The 21380-nt window shown below is 45.8% G+C and overlaps 2 protein-coding genes across 2 annotated transcripts in view; both read right to left on the reverse strand.

Moving 5' to 3' along the window:
* Nucleotides 1-3937: 3937 nt before the first annotated feature.
* eif4e2rs1 (eukaryotic translation initiation factor 4E family member 2 related sequence 1) lies at nucleotides 3938-11089 on the reverse strand. The gene is made up of 7 exons (XM_061066029.1): nucleotides 10936-11089; nucleotides 10380-10452; nucleotides 6724-6858; nucleotides 6227-6331; nucleotides 5587-5739; nucleotides 5111-5247; nucleotides 3938-4005 (listed from the first exon to the last, which is right to left on the reverse strand). The coding sequence occupies exons 1-7, from the start codon at nucleotides 10950-10952 to the stop codon at nucleotides 3966-3968; spliced, it is 660 nt and encodes a 219-aa protein (XP_060922012.1). The 5' UTR covers nucleotides 10953-11089; the 3' UTR covers nucleotides 3938-3965.
* Nucleotides 11090-12725: 1636 nt separating this feature from the next.
* Nucleotides 12726-21380, reverse strand: part of zgc:158659 (uncharacterized protein LOC791141 homolog) — an 18245-nt gene continuing 9590 nt past the window's right edge. Inside the window, exons 12-27 of the mRNA XM_061066563.1 lie at nucleotides 20772-20924; nucleotides 20554-20685; nucleotides 18940-19064; nucleotides 17302-17383; nucleotides 17061-17225; nucleotides 16027-16130; nucleotides 15841-15940; nucleotides 15637-15708; nucleotides 15437-15543; nucleotides 14943-15064; nucleotides 14753-14831; nucleotides 14448-14618; nucleotides 14236-14353; nucleotides 13415-13566; nucleotides 13171-13319; nucleotides 12726-12915 (exon numbers count right to left, since the gene is read on the reverse strand). Of these exons, the coding sequence (XP_060922546.1) occupies nucleotides 12791-12915; nucleotides 13171-13319; nucleotides 13415-13566; nucleotides 14236-14353; nucleotides 14448-14618; nucleotides 14753-14831; nucleotides 14943-15064; nucleotides 15437-15543; nucleotides 15637-15708; nucleotides 15841-15940; nucleotides 16027-16130; nucleotides 17061-17225; nucleotides 17302-17383; nucleotides 18940-19064; nucleotides 20554-20685; nucleotides 20772-20924 (1956 nt within the window). The 3' untranslated portion in view covers nucleotides 12726-12790. The remainder of the gene's footprint in view (nucleotides 12916-13170; nucleotides 13320-13414; nucleotides 13567-14235; nucleotides 14354-14447; nucleotides 14619-14752; nucleotides 14832-14942; nucleotides 15065-15436; nucleotides 15544-15636; nucleotides 15709-15840; nucleotides 15941-16026; nucleotides 16131-17060; nucleotides 17226-17301; nucleotides 17384-18939; nucleotides 19065-20553; nucleotides 20686-20771; nucleotides 20925-21380) is intronic.

The raw sequence follows: 21380 nt of genomic DNA on the forward strand, positions 1-21380 counted from the left end.
ACTGCACTGTAAAAAAAGTACTAACAAAATAAAGCAACCAGCTGCAAGGCTTTGTTGAGTTTACTCAACTTAAGGGCGTATGTGCTGTGTCAACATAATGTACCTAACAATTGAAATATGGATAAACTGAAATATAACCCTAACCCTTTATTTTTATAAATTGAGAACATAAGTCAATAGCACTGCAGTTTTAGTTAAGATAACTATAGTTTAAACTTAAAATGTTGCGTTAATTCAACTTTTTCATCAGTTGAGGGTTCTAAAGACTAAAAGATTCTTCTAGCATGATCTATTTATTATGAACAATAGGTAAACATTTGGTGCAAACCATTATAAAACCAATAACTTAACTGCAAACATAGACAACATTGAAATAGTAGCAGCAGACATTTTGAGTGTCAATATTCATCCTTATGTTAACCTTATGGTTCCATTGCACAATTATTTTCAAAACAAAGTATATGGAAATGCAAGTCACAAAGTGGCTGTAACAGAATAACACATTACACCTTAAGGGATAGTTTACAGACAAATTTAAATTCACTCAGTATCTACTTACCTCTATGCTGATAGAGGGGTGGATAAAGTGTCCACAGAACACTTTTGGAGTTTCAGGGCTTAACAGCGTGACAGCAGAATCCAATACAACTTAAGTAACTGGGGATACATTTGTTTAAACATAACATGCCTCAATGCTGCTCCTGTGGTGTCATCCAAGTGTCCAGAAGCCACAACATTCACACTCGACTAGAAACAGCGCAATTTTCTGTTTCGGTGAACCATCCCGTTAAGCACAGGATCATTACCTCACACCTACCATTTGTCTTTTGAGAAACAAATCCAGCAGTGAAGAAACACTGAATACAGGATGGTTAAAACTACACAAACACATGACTAATGAAACAAACTGACATGAATGTATGGGTGTGTTTTCATGGCAGGCCTGAACCAGGGCAGAACTCCCATCATGCACCAAGCTCTTCTTTCTGTCTCTCTGCCCACACATTTATTTATTATACTACATGTCAATAACTTTGTGTTTCCTCCCTCCAGTTTCTCTGATGGTGATGGTTACACACTACTTTGTAGTTTAATATATATATAATCTGGCAAATGTATTCAATTAAATTCCATTTGATCATATAATATATATAATATATATAATATATATATTATAGAATATGTATATTAAACCACAAATAGATTATCTCTATATGTTTTCATGACAGCTCTGTTTCCCTCACACGTCGTCTCTGGCCGTCCACAGTGATTGAACCCAGCTGATTGCTGTGACCTTTGTCCTTTAATACTTCAGGCTAATGCTAAGGAGCGCTAAGAACGCTAAGTATAGCATCAATGCTAACGCTCTTAACACAAGCTGACAAAGACTAAATGTCATCAGCACTCTGAGACGCTGACAGCACGACCACGAAGATGATAACATCATTAATCCAACTGATGTTGTTATACACCTGACTGATGACATCATACATCAGTTGGGCCATTGATCAGGACCAGATCCAGAAACCAGAGACCAGATCCAGAAACCAGAGACCAGATTCAGAAACCAGAGACCAGATTCAGAGAGGAGGAAGACAGACCAGCTCCAGTGTCAGCGTTTTAAACCATAAAAAGTGATGCTGATTTTTCACTGGAGATTTTCACTGAAACATCGAAACACATAAATGAAATATAAAACATTAACAAACGGAAGAAAAGAGTTTAGTTCTATCTTACTGTAAACACTTATAAAATTAAGTACTGTTACATTTACTTTGACCAATCAGCCGCCAGCTTCACTGTGACACTGATTCAATTAATGTTTAGTAAATTTAGAGCTTGTTATGATCTGATGACATCATCGCATCACATCAGCTGACTGCAGGATAATCAATCACAAACTGATCAATCTGATCAATTAAGCCTCTGATTAACTTCCTAAGATCAGCAGGGCTAGGGTTGCTAGTTAAAATAACTGGCTACATAACTAGTTTAAATAAGAAGTGACTGCAACACACACACACACACACACACATTCACACATACACACACACACAGTTTTACCTCATAGATTCATGTGTCCACAGAAAAAACTTCAGTTTCATCTGAAACGGAAAAAACACCTTTCAACGAAGAGAAATTATGTCAGGTCAAACGAGAGAGAGGGAGTAGGGAGAGAGAGAGAGAGAGAGAGAGAGAGAGAGAGGGAGAGAGAGCGAGAGAGCGAGAGAGAGAGCGGGAGAGAGGGAGAGAGAGCGATAGAGAGGGAGGGAGGGAGAGAGAGAGAGAGAGAGGGAGAGAGAGAGGGAGAGAGAGGGGGAGAGAGAGAGAGAGAGAGAGAGAGAGAGAGAGAGAGAGAGAGAGGGAGAGAGAGAGAGAGAGAGAGAGAGAGAGAGGAGAGAGAGAGAGAGAGAGAGAGAGAGAGAGAGAGAGAGAGAGAGAGAGAGAGAGAGAGAGAGAGAGAGAGAGAGAGAGATTAGTTTAATCTAGTTAAAGGTTCAGGAGGACGTTTGGCTTCATTATGTAGTGAGATGATCACTTTGTGTTATGTGTGTGAAGGTCTCAACTTCTAACCTGATCAATCTCTGACTGATGTCACAGAAGAAGAATCAATCAATCACTTTACATATCAAATCAAATCAAATTGTATTTGTGCTGCAGAATTTCAGTTTGTTAATCAACACGAGAAGAAAAACTACATAAATCCTTTTAGAGGAAACAGAAAAGCCGTAGTGAAGGAGAAAAAAGTTATGTTTATCCACGTCATCTGGTGATGATCATAATCCATAATTCATACTGATTATATACAACACACTAAATCAAATCAAATCAAACTTTATTGTCACATGCACCAATGACAGTGTCATCGGAGCAGTGAAATTCTTATGACATGACAGGCAACATCTACGCAGTAGACAGGCTTTTTACAAATTTAAAAAAATGACATACCATATAACCTCTAACATATAACCTATAGCATAGCAGAACGAAGCAGCAGTAAGTGTTCACCGGGTGAAGGAGTGGGGAATATTAAATAAAATAATATGAATATGAATATATGTGTAGTAAGTGTATTTGTATGGGTGGTGGAGCAGAATGTGCATGGTAACTGTTCCGAGGGTCAGTGTTGATTGTTCAGAAGCCTTACAGCCTGAGGGAAGAAGCAGTCTGTGAGTCTGGTGGTCCGTGCTCGGATGCTCCGATAGCGTCTCCCAGACGGCAGCAGTGTGAGAAGTCCACAGCCTGGGTGGACCTGGGTCCTTAATGATCTTCCGTGCTTTTCTCAGGCATCTTGTGCTGTATATGCCTTGCACGGAAGGGAGATGGCAGCCGATGATCCGCTCCCCAACTAAACAGATACACCGATTATATATTGACAATGTAAAACAATTAAATCTGATTAAATACAACCAATAAAACAAAAGCAACTAGTTAAATCTAAATAACGGACACTTTATTTTTTTCACTGTGTGTGTGTTTGTGTGTCAGTGTTTAGTTGCTGGTTCAGTTAATCCTGGCGTGGATTAGTTTGATCCTCAGAGCTCAGTTGGTCTGCAGCCAAGAATAGAGGCAGGATTAGACCAACCTGCCTAAACTGACCTGTTATTACTAACCTGTTACTACTAACCTGCTATTACTAACCTGTAACTAATGAATAAACCTGATTATCAATGTATTGATGATTGGATTCATGGACATGACACATTGTTTCATATTGGTTTTTATTTCTCAGGTCATTTACATGTTCAAAACAAAGAAGTTTGAAGTTCTCACACACACACACACACACACACACACACACACACACACACACACACACACACACACACACACACACACACACACACACACACACACACACACACACACACACACACACACACACACACACACACACACACACACACACACACACACACACACACACACACACACACACACACACACACACACACACACACACTTCAGAGGGAAATCTTTGTGTTTCTGAAGCTGGAGTTGTCCCTGAAACACAAACACATGAATCAGTCCGAGGGTCCTCATCAGCTCAGTGGTCACATCAACTCGTTAAGTCAACTCAGGATCTCTGACTCTAGATATGAGCACGTGCACATCTAAGGGGCGGGGTTTATGGGATATGACAAATCACTGAAATGGACACGTTTGACTGGCACCAGGCTGTGGACAAGATGGCCGACCTCCATCCTCATACATCTCCACACTCCACAGGAAATAGTGTGCTCCCGTGAAGGGTTACACAAATACTTTACCCAGATTTAACCCTAGAGTAACACACAAATGTATCCAAATACACAATCTTTATTGTTTAGAAACATATTGTAAAAGTAAACTGACACTGCACTTTACAGTCAGTGCCCCCTCATTTATTCCATTTAGTTTTTATGGGTCAATATAAGGTTAATTTAACCTTTAACCTAACTGACAGAGGATAATTCTGTAAACTATCGGTCCCCCTAATAAATATTTATTTCACAGGATAAAGAGGATCGAAGTATTGAAGTATCTGAAGTTCTCCCAGTACATCAGTACCAGTGAGTGAAGCAGAGGCAGCCTGGGGGACTGGGAACACTTTACGGGTCAGGCTGGTTCTGTTCGGCTCCAGCAGGTTTCAATCTAGATCTTCAGAAACTCCTCAGAGGAGCTCAAAGGAACTTGTGGGTCCCTGAAGACCTTGGTCCTCCTCAGACACTAACAATCCACACCAGCCTCACGGTTCCTCTAAGAACAAGTCCTCCAACCAGAAGGTCGGTGGTTCGATCCCCATTCGTAATGCAGTAATGACTCATAGAGAAAGTGCTGCACATAGATGCACTGTATGAATCTGTGTTTTTGAATGTAAAACTGTAAAGTGCTTAAAGTTACATCAAGACTAGAATAAATAGACTATATAAATATGAACAGATGTGTTTCAGTCTCACCGTCACTGACCTAAAGAAAGTCGTGTTGATCTAATCACGCAACAAACACATGGACCTGAACCGTCATGTGACCGTATGATCACAGAGAAGTTATTCCGTCGTTTTAAATCTTCATCATGTTTATAAACAGTGACGTCATCAATAAGAGCATCTGTGACTCTGATTCCCACCTGAGGCTGTCGTTATGAGTCTTATACTCCATGATGGTGTTCGCTGGAAGGTTCAGGACTCGTCTCAACGTGTCTCGGATCCTGGACGTCGTCGTCTGGTCGTTAGACGTTTTGTTCCAGATCGACAAGATGTCCTCCTGAAGAACAGACAGATGGGAGACAGACAGGTTAGATACAATCAGACAGGTGAGAGACAGACAGGTCTGAGATCATAGTTTCATTGTTATCCTTGGTGGACGTGTGAGGTCTCTCTCCTGAAATCATTGTTCAGGAATACTGTATTTTGATAGCATTAGTTTTAGTATCGCTGTAGTATTACTGTAGTATTACTGTAGTATTTTTAACTTGAAGGGGGGACAGACAGAGAGTGGGGGAAGACATGCCGCACAGGGTGGGACTCCAACCTGGCTACTATGGGTGAGGCCTAGCCTCAATGGGGGGGGGGGCTATACGCTGCCCTTTCTGCAGTAGTTTACCTGGAAGCGTATAGAGACCACTGCTCCACAGATCTCCTCTCCCACCATGAACTGCTCGCCCACCATAGCAAGGATGATGTTTTCCCAGAAGCGACTGGCGAGACCTTTTCGCAGACGAATGATCCACTTTCCTCCGCTGCGGTTACAATCATCCTGGGGGGGAGGAGACAAACTTATCCCACAATGCATCAGTGACACAGAGGTGGTCCTGTTGATCTGACCATGGTAGTAGTCTTTCTGATGAATGCAGGAAATGAATGAAGCTTCATCTGGTTGCATTGGTAACGTGATGATGGCGTCAGTAACAGCACTAGCACCACCCGGCGCAGTACTCCACAGTACTACAGTACTCCACAGTACTCCACAGTACTACACTACTCCACAGTACTACACTACTCCACAGTTCTACAGTACTCCACAGTACTACACTACTCCACAGTACTACAGTACTCCACAGTTCTACAGTACTCCACAGTACCACAGTACTCCACAGTACTACACTACTCCACAGTTCTACAGTACTCCACAGTACTACAGTACTCCACAGTACTAAAGTACTATAGTACTCCACACTAGTTCAAATGGATTATGGATCCTCAGTTATCAGGTCTGTGTTATTGATTAGAAGGTGTAATCTTACCTCCCACATGGGTTTGATTCCATCCTTGAACAAGTGGAAGTCGCTGTGTCCACTCAGATCACCTGGTCGCACGAGGTGACTGTAAAACTTCCAGAACTGCTCCACCTGAACAAAACAAAGTTCTGATTCTCAGTGTCCAGGTCTGTTTGTGACCAACGACACAACATGACAATGTAAATGCGTTTGAAAAATACACTTCAATGCAGAAACACAGCAGACAGTCTCCAGCAGGGGGCGTTACACTGATTATTGATCTACCGATCTGATTATGTATTGATGACCAATAAAACTCTATCATTGTTCTGATATCACTCATTGATAAAGATAAAAAATATTGAATTTCTTCAAAGATAATTTTCTCAAACGTTATAAGATTCTTGTTGTTCTGGGTATGTACCCTCATGGGTGAAGGCACTTATTGTAAGTGGCTTTGGATAAAAGCGTCAGCTAAATGAACAATGTAGAAAACAAGTGTGTGTGTGTGTGTGTGTGTGTACCGATGCCACAGTTCCGATCTGTCTGATGTTTTGTTCGTAGCTCTGTGAACTCGCTGGACGACTGGGAGTTCTTCTACTGAACCAGAAGGTGTAGTTGTACTGAAGAGGATGTTCACCTGCAGCTGGACTCACCGTCTGACAGACAGGTGCACAGAGACAGACAGAAAAGGTTTGTATTAAAAAAGATCTTTTCTAGTCTTGATGACACTCAACGCTCTTTACAGTTTGACATTCACACACATTCATACAGTGCATCCATTAGCAGCACTTTTTCTATGAGGGGCATCAGTGAGCTCCCGCACAGTCTGTGGCGGCGTCAGGACAACCCGGGGTCCACAGCACCAGGAGGAACCCGGGGTCCACAGCACCAGGAGGAACCCGGGGTCCACAGCACCAGGAGGAACCCGGGGTCCACAGCACCAGGAGGAACCCAGGGTCCACAGCACCTGGAGGAACCTAGGGTCCACAGCACCAGGAGGAACCCGGGGTCCACAGCACCAGGAGGAACCCGGGGTCCACTGCACCAGGAGGAACCGAGGGTCCACTGCACCAGGGGGAACCCAGGGTCCACAGCACCAGGGGGAACCCAGGGTCCACAGCACCAGGAGGAACCCGGGGTCCACAGCATCAGGGGGAACCGGGGGTCCACAGCACCAGGAGGAACCCGGGGTCCACAGCACCAGGAGGAACCCGGGGTCCACAGCACCAGGAGGAACCCGGGGTCCACAGCACCAGGAGGAACCCAGGGTCCACAGCACCAGGAGGAACCCGGGGTCCACAGAACCAGGAGGAACCCAGGGTCCACAGCACCAGGAGGAACCTAGGGTCCACAGCACCAGGGTGAACCCGGGGTCCACAGCACCAGGAGGAACCCGGGGTCCACAGCACCAGGAGGAACCCGGGGTCCACAGCATCAGGGGGAACCGGGGGTCCACAGCACCAGGGGGAACCCGGGGTCCACAGCACCAGGAGGAACCCGGGGTCCACAGCACCAGCGGGAACCCGGGGTCCACAGCATCAGGGGGAACCGGGGGTCCACAGCACCAGGGGGAACCCGGGGTCCACAGCACCAGGAGGAACCCGGGGTCCACAGCACCAGGAGGAACCCGGGGTCCACAGCACCAGGAGGAACCCGGGGTCCACAGCACCAGGAGGAACCCGGGGTCCACAGTACCAGGAGGAACCCAGGGTCCACAGCACCAGGAGGAACCTGGGGTCCACAGCACCAGGGGGAACCCGGGGTCCACAGCACCAGGAGGAACCCGGGGTCCACAGCATCAGGGGGAACCAGGGGTCCACAGCACCAGGGGGAACCCGGGGTCCACAGCACCAGGAGGAACCCGGGGTCCACAGCACCAGCGGGAACCCGGGGTCCACAGCATCAGGGGGAACCGGGGGTCCACAGCACCAGGGGGAACCCGGGGTCCACAGCACCAGGAGGAACCCGGGGTCCACAGCACCAGGAGGAACCCGGGGTCCACAGCACCAGGAGGAACCCGGGGTCCACAGCACCAGGAGGAACCCGGGGTCCACAGCACCAGGAGGAACCCGGGGTCCACAGCACCAGGAGGAACCCGGGGTCCACAGCACCAGGAGGAACCCGGGGTCCACAGCACCAGGGGGAACCCGGGGTCCACAGCACCAGGAGGAACCCGGGGTCCACAGCACCAGGAGGAACCCGGGGTCCACAGCACCAGGAGGAACCTAGGGTCCACAGCACCAGGGGGAACCCGGGGTCCACAGCAACAGGAGGAACCCGGGGTCCACAGCACCAGGAGGAACCCGGGGTCCACAGCACCAGGAGGAACCCGGGGTCCACAGCACCAGGAGGAACCCGGGGTCCACAGCATCAGGGGGAACCGGGGGTCCACAGCACCAGGGGGAACCCGGGGTCCACAGCACCAGGAGGAACCCGGGGTCCACAGCACCAGGAGGAACCCGGGGTCCACAGCACCAGGAGGAACCCGGGGTCCACAGCACCAGGAGGAACCCGGGGTCCACAGCTCCAGGAGGAACTCGGGGTCCACAGCACCAGGAGGAACCCGGGGTCCACAGCACCAGGGGGAACCCGGGGTCCACAGCACCAGGGGGAACCCGGGGTCCACAGCATCAGGGGGAACCGGGGGTCCACAGCACCAGGGGGAACCCGGGGTCCACAGCACCAGGAGGAACCCGGGGTCCACAGCACCAGGAGGAACCCGGGTCCACAGCACCAGGAGGAACCCGGGGTCCACAGCTCCAGGAGGAACTCGGGGTCCACAGCACCAGGAGGAACCCGGGGTCCACAGCACCAGGGGGAACCCGGGGTCCACAGCACCAGGAGGAACCCGGGGTCCACAGCACCAGGAGGAACCCGGGGTCCACAGCTCCAGGAGGAACTCGGGGTCCACAGCACCAGGGGGAACCCGGGGTCCACAGCACCAGGGGGAACCCGGGGTCCACAGCACCAGGAGGAACCCGGGGTCCACAGCACCAGGAGGAACCCAGGGTCCACAGCACCAGGAGGAACCCAGGGTCCAAAGCACCATGAGGAACTCGGGGTCCACAGCACCAGCAAAAGGTCTGACAATCTCTCTGAGGAATTCATCCCGTTACCTAACAGCAGTCAAGGTACCATTGGCTAGAACTTGGAGGTCTGTGAGACCCTCCAAGGATAAGCATCCCCAGACCATCAGTGACAAAACCCCAAAGCGGTCATGCTGGATGATGTAACAGGCAGCATAACGTTTACCACAGCTTCTCCAGACTCTTCAGAGAACTGATCAGGCTGCATTTACCACCTCATGCTACCAGTAGTGACAAGGAACAAGAGAGAGCAGCTGCCTGTAGCCACCACATGCAGAACCATTCCCTTTTTGGGGGTTGTCTTGATTTTGCTTCTGCATTGCACCTGTCGTCACTTTAACTTGCACCAAAGCAGGTGAAACTGATTCATTATCACTTGTGCTTCCTAAATGGACAGATTGACAGCCCTGAAGTTACACTGACTTGCTGTTGTAGTGTGATGATTAAGTGTTCCCTTAAATGTGTTGAACAGTTTTACATATACACACATATACACTGCTCAGTCAAGTGAGGGAAGCTTAATGTCAGAGTATAAAGTTAAACTTCAGAGATCAATGTGTCCATCAGAAGAACCAGTGGTTGTGAACCAGTTTCTCTGATTTGGTGCAAATCAAGTAACAACAGGTGAAAAGGACGAGACAATCAATCAATGTGTGTGATGAGTGTAGATGTTGTGTCTCTAATAATCAGTGTGTGAAAAACACAAGAGTAAAACTACTTTGATATTAATCATACTAATACTATACTAAGTGTACGTGCAGACAAATGTATACGAGAAACCAACAGAATCCAATCGCTTCATTTTGAGACCAAATGAAATTGACTTGATTCATTCTTGAGATGTTGTGTAGACGAGATGTGAGGTCACATGATGTCACATGATGTCACAGGTGGAGGCAGAATGACGGACAACGCATGTATTGATTAGCTCTTGATTTTATATTGATCATTATTCAAATCTTTACTCCTTGATTCATGATGACTGTCTCTGTAATGATGACACACACAAGCAGGTACACACACACAGACCCACAAACACACACAGGGACACACACACACGCAGACAGACACACTCAGCTTAAAATCCAAACCTTGTGTCGGTTGTGGTTGTTGTTGGTGCCGTCGTCATGGAGACACTCAGAATGCCCCTGGTCGTCCTCGTCTCTGAGTCACAAACAGGAAGTGTCAACAACATTCAAATATTCATATTCCAGGTTCTCTGACAAATACGTGTTAGAATCATGTGTGGATATAAACATGTGAAGGAGTCTGCACACACTAAAGTGTTTATATATATATAGAGAGAGAGAGATTTAAAAAATATACACATAAGTACAAATTAAAACATTATAGAACATGAATACAAGTGAATATACACCATAAAAAATATACATAGTCAAATAAACTTATTTAAACTGACTGATAACACAACTGCAGTTATTAAACCTTCAAATAAACTTTCTTTAGACTTTGACTAATAACATCTATTTGCGGTTGTTTAGTTTAGATTCAGAAGTTTATAAATGTCTAATTCGTTTATAAAAGAGTTTAGATCCACTCGGACTGTGTGGGTGAGCTACAGTCGATGCTAACTGTTAGCAAGCAGGATGTACCACCGCTGAACATCCGGTTCAATGTGAATCTTACCGCTCCAGCTGGTTCATATCTTCTGCGTCAGCTTCTCTCGTCGTTAATCTCACTTTAACTTTCAGTTAAACTTTAAATCTTCCACTTTGTTTTCCTCCTTTTCTTCCTCCTCATGCGGCTGTAGAGCTGAACGCTGCCCCCACTGCGCATGTGCAGCCACAGTCAACCGAAAGAGACAAAGGACAAACGTAGTGGTTTTGAATCGCGTTTCTAAAACAGTAAATACGGAGGCCTGCTCGGGACCATCAGTGTTTCGTGTGTGAACATGTGTATTTCCTGTTTGAAACAGTAGATGGCAGCAGAGATTACAGAATGAAAAACCAGTTGAGACAAACAGAATTAGTTTTATATTTTATATCTTTTGAATAAAATCTCCTCAGTGAGGATCAAACAGCATCAGTAGTTATAACAAATCATCAGTAGACATTAAGAAACTTTCCTTGTTAATTACATCAATCATCAATACGTCAGTTTACAAAACAATCAACGATCTTGTTCACATGGAAACAAACACATCATATCTGCTCACTTCAGTCACTATGAGACTCAAAACAGTTGATGATGTCATTAATCAATAAGTGGATCCGCATGCAGCATGGCTCAGGTTGCTGAATCTATTGTCATGGTTACTGACAGAGTGGGCGGGGCATATACTGACCTCTGACCTGAGCAGAAACAAACCTCAAACTGGCCCCACCCCCAGTTATTCTATGCTACGCTCTCCAAAGCTACTTACTACTATTCATGGTTCCAGTGCAATAGTTTAGCTAACGAATAACTCACTGTGAATTAGAGTGCACCAGTGCTAACTAGCCTAGCATTGCTTATCAGAAACTAGAGGCTAAGAAAGATCTTTAAAACCTGCACCGGCTAACAAGCAGCTGATTGGTTGTGATTGTCGTCGTAAGACTCTGATCCCTGATATGTTGATTCAGTCCAAACTTAGTTAGGATCAATCGCTTAGCAATTATCATTTAGCTGTGGACGGAAACATTGAATTTATAATCCAAAATATGAGGTAATCTGTGGAGAAACTTATTTTATAGATAATAAAGTTCTCAGATTTTATAAAGATATTGGGAAATTATATAAATACCATAATTTATGAAAAATATTTCAAATATCAATCAGTAATTTAAGAAAAAAAAGTGTTTCAGACAAGAAATTTTAGTTTGCAATAAAGTTTTGAAAGAAAATGTGACAAATTTTTGATAATTAAATATTAAAGTTTTGTGAAAAAGTCATAAATTAAGGAAAAAGATTTACTGAACACATTGAATTAAAGTTTAGCAGCTGGAGACAGATTCATATTTATATTGTTTTATTAGTATTTAAATGAGCAGTAAATAAAAACAACCCTTTTTGATTTTTACGGGAAAATAATTGGTGAGCTTGTTCTGACCTCATCATATTGTCTCCGCCCACAGCTGTTCAACACTGCTTTCCTATTGGTCACAACTCTTGATTGTCATAAATATTGATCAGTAACTGGGGTAATATTGCTCTGAAAGTGACCACAGTGTTCATTCTGCTGGTTTCAATAAAGCTGGTTCATAAAGTCACAGTTGATTCTCAATAAAGATTGATTCATACGCTACAGCTAAAAAACCTCTGTGTTGAGCTAGCAGAGCTAACATGCTCACTGTGGCACCGACTGGAAGACGTCAAATCCTCCCCCCCCTTCATTAACCACGCCTCCTACCCTGAGATTCATGTTGCTATGACAACCATCCTACCAACACCTCGTTGTGACGCTTAAACTTTATCACGTCTCATCATCGTCAAAGACGAAAGTGCAGTAAACACAGGCTGAGTGTATGTTGTATATAAATTAACATTATATATCTACACACACTCAGTGTTCGTTGGGCATGTGTCTGATGGTGTGAAAGATCCAATCCATCTTCGTGCTCCAGCCTCCATGGTGAGCATCGTTCATCTGCTTGGTGAAATACTCCAGCGCCTCCTGCTGGCTCTTCTCTGAGAGACAGACAAAGTGTTAGAGACACAAACTGGGCGCCTCTCTCTCTCTCTCTCTCTCTCTCTCTCTCTCTCTCTCTCTCTCTCTCTCTCTCTCTCTCTCTCTCTCTCTCTCTCTCTCTCTCTCTCTCTCTCTCTCTCTCTCTCTCTCTCTCTCTCTCTCTCTCTCTCTCTCTCTCTCTCTCTCTCTCTCTCTCTCTCTCTCTCTCTCCCTCTCTCCCTCTCCCTCTCCCTCTCTCTCTCTCTCTCTCTCACCCAGAGCGAGGGTCTTCCTCAGGTAGGCGATGTCGTCGAAGCTCTGCAGTTCAGGCATCCCGCAGCCGAGGAGGAGGGAGAAGAGGTTGATGAAGAGGCTGGCGTGCTGACGGATGGCGAGATAAGCTTTGTAACACATTTCCTGGAACCTGAGACACACAAGCAGAGAGACAGATACACAAAGAGTGAGACGGGCAGAGAGTGAGACAGCAGGACCAACAGACAGAAGAGGTGCAGGCCACACCTGTCGAACTCCTTGGTCTTTGTCGACTCCTGGATTCCTTTACTGATGACGATGAGGAAGTCCTGCGTCAGGACGAAGGGGACACGCTCCCGCTTATACCCAAACTTCTTCTTCTTATGATCCAGGAAGTGACCGAAGTCAATGTGGAACAGCTGGAGGAGGAGGAAGAGGAGAAGAAAGAAGAAGAGGACGAGAAATAGGAGGAGGAGGAGGAAGAGGAGTAGAAGGAAGAGAATAAGAGGAAGATATGTCAGGTTTTTGAAAAAAATTCTGAATTAACTTGTGACACGTGTCTGTCTCTTACCTGTCTCTCTGCTATGTGTCTGTCTGTCTCTCACCTGTGTGTCTGTCTGTCTGTCTGTGTCTCACCTGTGTGTCTGTCTGTCTGTCTGTCTCTCACCTGTGTGTCTGTCTGTCTGTCTGTCTCTCACCTGTGTATCTGTCTGTCTGTCTGTGTCTCAGCTGTCTGTCTCTCACCTGTCTGTCTCTCACCTGTGTATCTGTCTGTCTGTCTGTGTCTCAGCTGTCTGCCTCTCACCTGTGTATCTGTCTGTCTGTCTGTCTCTCACCTGTCTGTCTCTCACCTGTGTATCTGTCTGTCTGTCTCTGTCTCAGCTGTCTGTCTCTCACCTGTCTGTCTCTTACCTGTGTATCTGTCTGTCTGTCTGTCTGTCTCTCACCTGTGTGTCTGTCTGTCTGTCTGTCTGTCTCTCACCTGTGTGTCTGTCTGTCTGTCTCTTACCTGTGTATCTGTCTGTCTGTCTGTCTGTCTCTCACCTGTGTGTCTGTCTGTCTGTCTCTCACCTGTGTGTCTGTCTTACCTGTCCGTTCTCCTTCACCATGATGTTGGAGTTGTGTCTGTCTCCGATTCCCAGGATGAACGTGGCGACACAGTAGCCTGCACACGACCTGGTGAAGAGGTCGATGGCTCGGTCATACCTGAGAGACAAACAGGTGATGAGACAGAGAGACAGACAGGCACAGGGACAGGCAGATGATCAGAGAGCAGACAGACAGACAGACAGGTACTGACGCCTCTCCTCGGTTCTTGTCTTTGATCCAGTGGTGCAGCGTGTTGGAGTTGAACTGCAGCGCCCCCTTCAGGCCTCCTTTACACTGGATCTGCATGATGGTGAAACTGTTCTTCACCACCTCGATCAGACCGACACAGTCTCCAATGGACAGGCACCCGTACGGCAGCATGCTGAGACACACACAGACACACACAGACACACACACACACACACACACACACACACACACACACACACACACACACACACAGTTAGCCAGGTGTGTGGTGATGTCACAATCAGTGATGATGTCACAGTTTCTCACCGCAGGTCCAGGCCCTGGTTCTGCCAGATGTTCTCCATGATCTTAATGATCTGCAGAGTCAACATGTCCTGACGCAGGTCTGAAGCACACAGACCAGAAACTCCATTACCCACAACTCCCTGCAGCATTCTGCACTCACAACGTTAGCATTCACCATTGAAGGAAGAGTAATTGTTGCAGGGCAAAATACCGTCTCCGTTCTTAAAGATGATTTCGTTGTTTGTGAAAAGCAGCTCGGACATGATATCAGGGTTCTCCCAGTTCAACCACAGGGGGCGCTTTGCTGAGGACATGATCCGACACTCCTCCAGCCTGAAGACACACAGACTTTATTTGACCTTTGACTTCTGATGACAGGTCATATGTTTGTGACGTGTGGATACGTTCATCACTCACATTCTATCTATCGTTTTTTTTCTAAATAACATCATCAGGTCTCAACTTAACTGAGAAAACAAACATCAGAACATTTCTGTTGATTTAAACAAATAAAACTGTTCAAGTCTGATCATGAATTCTTGACGTCCACATTTCACACTGCACGTCGAGACAAAAGGTAGGACGTCCAAAACCCTCTGTAGACATGTTATTTGGTTTGTTAGTTGGTTGGTTTCCTTGTTGGCTTGTGGTTTTTCTAGTTGGTTCTTGGTTGGGTGTTTATTATTTATTTTGTGAGGTGTTTACCTGAGGTTTCCCAACTGGTGAACAGGGTTCAGAGGAGACACAAATCCCTGCAGAGCCTCCATGTAATCAGGTCGAGACATGTGTTCGACCAGGAACTTCATCTGGGTCTGACAACCAATCACAGCACAGCAATACATCACAATTAACCAATCACAGTTCACAGACACATGTAACTCTACAGAGAAACAAAGAGTTTTTACTTTCTGTGTCTCGTCCTTCTTTTCTTGTTTCAATGTATCGGTCAGGTTCACCAGCTTGTCCATGGCCTCCACCTGAACTTACACACAATTGTTATTGGCAGAAGCTTCACATTCAGTCATAGTTTAAACAGAACTGAGCCATCGTTGACCAATCAGAGCAGGGTTACACAGTGACTCCATGTGTTCAGGTGTGCCATTGCTCACCTGTCTGTTCAGATGTTTCAGGTACATCCCACAGGCTCTGCAGAAAGCTTCCAGCAGCAGACCGAAACGACGAGACACCGTCTTATTGTGCATCTCTGACCTGCCAACACCGAGCAGATGAGGTCACCACTCAGGTGAACAGGAAACACATAAACTTCCCTTTACTCCTGAGGTCATGTGACTTACTTGAGATGCCAGAAGAAAAAGTGACCAATTCTCTGATTGGTCAGAGCTTTCTTGATCAGGAAACGTGCAAGAGGATTGTCCAGGTACATCTCGTACTTCAACACCTGCAGAGGTTTCTCACATTCAGTTTCGTCGAATCAGACCAAACATCGGTGAATAAAACATGAATCATCAGCAGTGAACATTGTGTCTGATAATACAGATACAGCTAGGACAGTCCAGGTGTCACTACAACCAAGTGAAGGAGTTACAGGATCTCAGGCAGGTCGGTGTTTCCAGTAATGCAGCTGTTGTACCACGACAGTGAAGAAGAACATGAGCCACAAGGCTTTTTGATTTTCCAGTCGTTATGTTCCAACCCTCACCTGTGGTCATTAGCTCTGGGTAATGACTGAAAGATTGAGATCGCAAATACAAGCGGGTGAAATCAGCTTCCTCGGCCGTAGAGACAGGGTAACGACGTCAGAGTAGAACAGCTGCTCATTCACGTCTAAACGTGAACGCTGAGGTGGTTCAGGCATCTAATCAAGATCCTCCTGGGAGCCTTTCATTGGACGTTTACTTAGCATGTCCAACTGGAGGAAGAGCCAGAACTCACTGGAGGAACTTCATATCTCAATCAGCCCTTGAACTGACAAAAGCAGGGGAGAGGAACGTCTGGAACATCCTCTGTGACCGATCTCAAATAAACAATAAGAAAATAAATGGTGTGATTACATTTCCTGTTCCTCTCCTAAAAAAGAAGCAAGGTGTTCTGGGTAACTGGTGGTCACAGAAGTGCTGTCGTGCACACCTCACACATGCAAGTTGATTGATTGATTCAGCTGCTGTCCAGACTCAAGTTTCAAAGGGAGATGAAAACAACCAGAAATTAAAGATTCAAGTTGAAGAGAAATTAGCACGAAACATGCCAGAGTGACGTTCATGAGCCCTCGCCACGTGAAGCCAGGAGACACAGTTCCTCATAATCTCACAGGTGACGTTAGAGGTCCTCAGACACTAAAACCAGAACTTGTACAGGAGTAGTAAAGTACCTGAACCAGCTGCAGCAGGTACTGAGACAGCTTGTCGTCCGTCAGGCCTTTCACCAGACAGCGCAGAGCAAACTCTCTGATCATCGGGTCAGGAAAGTTACAGTCCAACAACTCCAGAGCGGACTCCGGCTCCATCAGGGGCCACTCCTTCAACAGACAGTACATCTGAGGGGGGGGGGGAGGACAAGCAGGTGACGGACGAGTTTAAAGAATCTGTCCTGACGGTTGAAACGTCTCGTACCTGGGACACTTCGTCTCTGGAGTTCCACTTGACGGACAGAAGAAGCTTCGGAAGAGACTCTGGGATTTTTACACAGTAATGTCTGCGGATAGACAGGTAGAAAGACGGTTAGACAGACAGGTAGAGAAAGACAGGTAGAGACAGACAGGTAGAGACAGATAGGTAGAAAGACGGTTAGACAGACAGGTAGAAAGACAGTTAGACAGACAGGTAGAAAGACAGTTAGACAGACAGGTAGAGACAGACATGTAGAGACAGACAGGTAGAGACAGACAGGTAGAAAGACGGTTAGACAGACAGGTAGAAAGACAGTTAGACAGACAGGTAGAGACAGACAGGTAGAAAGACAGTTAGACAGACAGGTAGAGACAGACAGGTAGAGACAGACAGGTAGAGACAGACAGGTAGAAAGACGGTTAGACAGACAGGTAGAGAAAGACAGGTAGAGACAGACAGGTAGAGACAGACAGGTAGAAAGACGGTTAGACAGACAGGTAGAAAGACAGTTAGACAGACAGGTAGAAAGACAGTTAGACAGACAGGTAGAAAGACAGTTAGACAGACAGGTAGAAAGACAGTTAGACAGACAGGTAGAGACAGACAGGTAGAGACAGACAGGTAGAGACAGACCCTCTATCCCCTGTGTCCCCCTTACCAGTCTCTCTCCTGTGTCTCTCTCTCCTGTGTCTCTCTCTCCTGTGTCCTACTCACCAGTCTCTCTCCTGTGTCCCCCTCACCTGTGTCCCCCTCCCATGTGTCCCCCTCACCTGTGTCTCTCTCACCTGTGTCTATCTCTCCTGTGTCCCCCTCACCCGTCTCTCCCCTGTGTCCCCCTCACCTGTGTCTCTCTCACCTGTGTCTCTCTCACCTGTGTCCCCCTCACCTGTGTCCCCCTCCCATGTGTCCCCCTCCCCTGTGTCTCTCCCTGTGTCCCCTTCACCTGTGTCTCTCTCACCTGTGTCTCTCTCACCTGTGTCCCCCTCACCTGTGTCCCCCTCCCATGTGTCCCCCTCCCCTGTGTCTCTCCCTGTGTCCCCCTCAACTGTGTCCCCCTCACCTGTGTCCCCCTCGCCTGTGTCCCCCTCCCCTGTGTCCCCCTCACTTGTGTCCCCCTCCCCTGTGTCCCCCTCCCCTCTGTCCCCCTCCCCTGTGTCCCCCTCACTTGTGTCCCCCTCCCCTGTGTCCCCCTCACCTGTGTCCCCCTCACCTGTGTCTCTCTCTCCTGTGTCTCTCTCACCTGTGTCTATCTCTCCTGTGTCCCCCTCACCCGTCTCTCCCCTGTGTCCCCCTCACCTGTGTCTCTCTCACCTGTGTCTCTCTCACCTGTGTCCCCCTCACCTGTGTCCCCCTCCCATGTGTCCCCCTCCCCTGTGTCTCTCCCTGTGTCCCCCTCAACTGTGTCCCCCTCTCCTGTGTCCCCCTCCCCTGTGTCCCCCTCACCTGTCTCTCTCCCTGTGTCCCCCTCCCATGTGTCCCCCTCTCCTGTGTCCCCCTCCCCTGTGTCCCCCTCCCCTGTGTCCCCCTCACCCGTCTCTCTCCCTGTGTCCCTCTCACCTGTGTCTCTCTCACCCGCCTCTCTCTCCTGTGTCCCCCTCACCTGTCTCTCCCCTGTGTCCCCCTCCCCCGTGTCCCCCTCACCTGTGTCTCCAGAGGAAGTCCTTCTCCTGCTCTGAGAGCTCATACAGAGGATCTTTGGAACAAAGACAGCGGAGCTGCTCAGCTTCGCCTGAGGAGACAGTGCTGTCACAGGCCAGACGGCTGCTCTGAGAGAGAGACAGGTGTTTATGGCTCTGTCCGTGGCAGTAGTTATATATGTTAATGATTATATTACCAGTCCGTGGCAGTAGTTATATATGTTAATGATTATATTACCAGTCCGTGGCAGTAGTTATATATGTTAATGATTATATTACCAGTCCGTGGCAGTAGTTATATATGTTAATGATTATATTACCAGTCCGTGGCAGTAGTTATATATGTTTATGATTATATTACCTGTCCGTGGCAGTAGTTATATATGTTTATGATTATATTACCTGTCCGTGGCAGTAGTTATATATGTTTATGATTATATTACCAGTCCGTGGCAGTAGTTATATATGTTTATGATTATATTACCAGTCCGTGGCAGTAGTTATATATGTTGATGATTATATTACCAGTCCGTGGCAGTAGTTATATATGTTAATGATTATATTACCAGTCCGTGGCAGTAGTTATATATGTTAATGATTATATTACCAGTCCGTGGCAGTAGTTATATATGTTTATGATTATATTACCTGTCCGTGGCAGTAGTTATATATGTTTATGATTATATTACCAGTCCGTGGCAGTAGTTATATATGTTTATGATTATATTACCTGTCCGTGGCAGTAGTTATATATGTTTATGATTATATTACCAGTCCGTGGCAGTAGTTATATATGTTTATGATTATATTACCAGTCCGTGGCAGTAGTTATATATGTTGATGATTATATTACCAGTCCGTTGCAGTAGTTATATATGTTGATGATTATATTACCAGTCCGTGGCAGTAGTTATAGTATATATGTTTATGATTATATTACCAGTCCGTGGCAGTAGTTATAGTATATATGTTTATGATTATATTACCAGTCCGTGGCAGTAGTTACAGTATATATGTTTATGATTATATTACCAGTCCGTGGCAGTATATATGTTTATGATTATATTACCAGTCTGTGGCAGTAGTTATAGTATATATGTTTATGATTATATTACCAGTCCGTGGCAGTAGTTATATATGTTTATGATTATATTACCAGTCAGTGGCAGTATATATGTTTATGATTATATTACCAGTCTGTGGCAGTAGTTATAGTATATATGTTTATGATTATATTACCAGTCCGTGGCAGTAGTTATATATGTTTATGATTATATTACCAGTCCGTGGCAGTAGTTATATATGTTTATGATTATATTACCAGTCCGTGGCAGTAGTTATATATGTTTATGATTATATTACCAGTCTGTGGCAGTAGTTATATATGTTGATGATTATATTACCAGTCCGTGGCAGTAGTTATAGTATATATGCTTATGATTATATTACCAGTCCGTAGCAGTAGTTATAGTATATATGCTTATGATTATATTACCAGTCCGTGGCAGTAGTTATATATGTTTATGATTATATTACCAGTCCGTGGCAGTAGTTATATATGTTAATGATTATATTACCAGTCCGTGGCAGTAGTTATATATGTTTATGATTATATTACCAGTCCGTGGCAGTAGTTATAGCCCAACTCTCGGCTGATGGTCCAGTTGGCGTGTTCTTCGATCTGCTGCTCATCAGGAAAAACGACCGTCTGGTTGAACCAAGAGAACTCGAGTTCAACACAGGGCGTCTCCTACAGAGGAGACGAATGTCTGTAACCAATCAAATCAATCAGTCATCATCGTTGTGGACAGACAAACAGACAGAGGTCTTGTGTACTTTGTTGGGATTTGAACCAGCAACTCCGATGGGATTGAGTAGATCCTCGAGGCCGTGAGGAACAGGCCAGAGACTCAGAGCCACTTTCCCCGAAACCAGAACATCCTTATAGTCAAACAGGTTCACGTTCCCCCAGGCCAGAGGACAGTGCTCCTGAAGACACACAGACAGGTGGAGGGAGACAAGTTACTTTGTTTATAAAACACATTCGATCTGTCGTCTTCTTTCAGGGTGAGACGGATCTCCACTATGGAGGACCATACATGACTTAAGTATAAATAAATAAATACAGAAATAAATAAATAAATACAGAAATAAATAAATAAATACAGAAATAAATAAATAAATAAAAAGGGAAATTAATTAATTAATAAAGAAATAAAGAAATAAATAAGTTAATAACAACAGAACTGTCTTAACAAATGTCTTAAAAATATTTCCACATTTATTTATTTATTGACTGCCCTCATTTCAGTCTCGTATGCTAATGAGAAAGGCGGGCCTAACCGCAGTCTCATGCAGGATTGGTTAACTGAGCTATACACACACACGCACACAGGCCCCGTGGCTCCGCCCCCCTCAGTGCCACACACTCGCACAGACACAGAA

Source organism: Limanda limanda, chromosome 22 (genome assembly GCF_963576545.1).
Source record: "Limanda limanda chromosome 22, fLimLim1.1, whole genome shotgun sequence".
Classification (NCBI taxonomy): Eukaryota; Metazoa; Chordata; class Actinopteri; order Pleuronectiformes; family Pleuronectidae; genus Limanda; species Limanda limanda.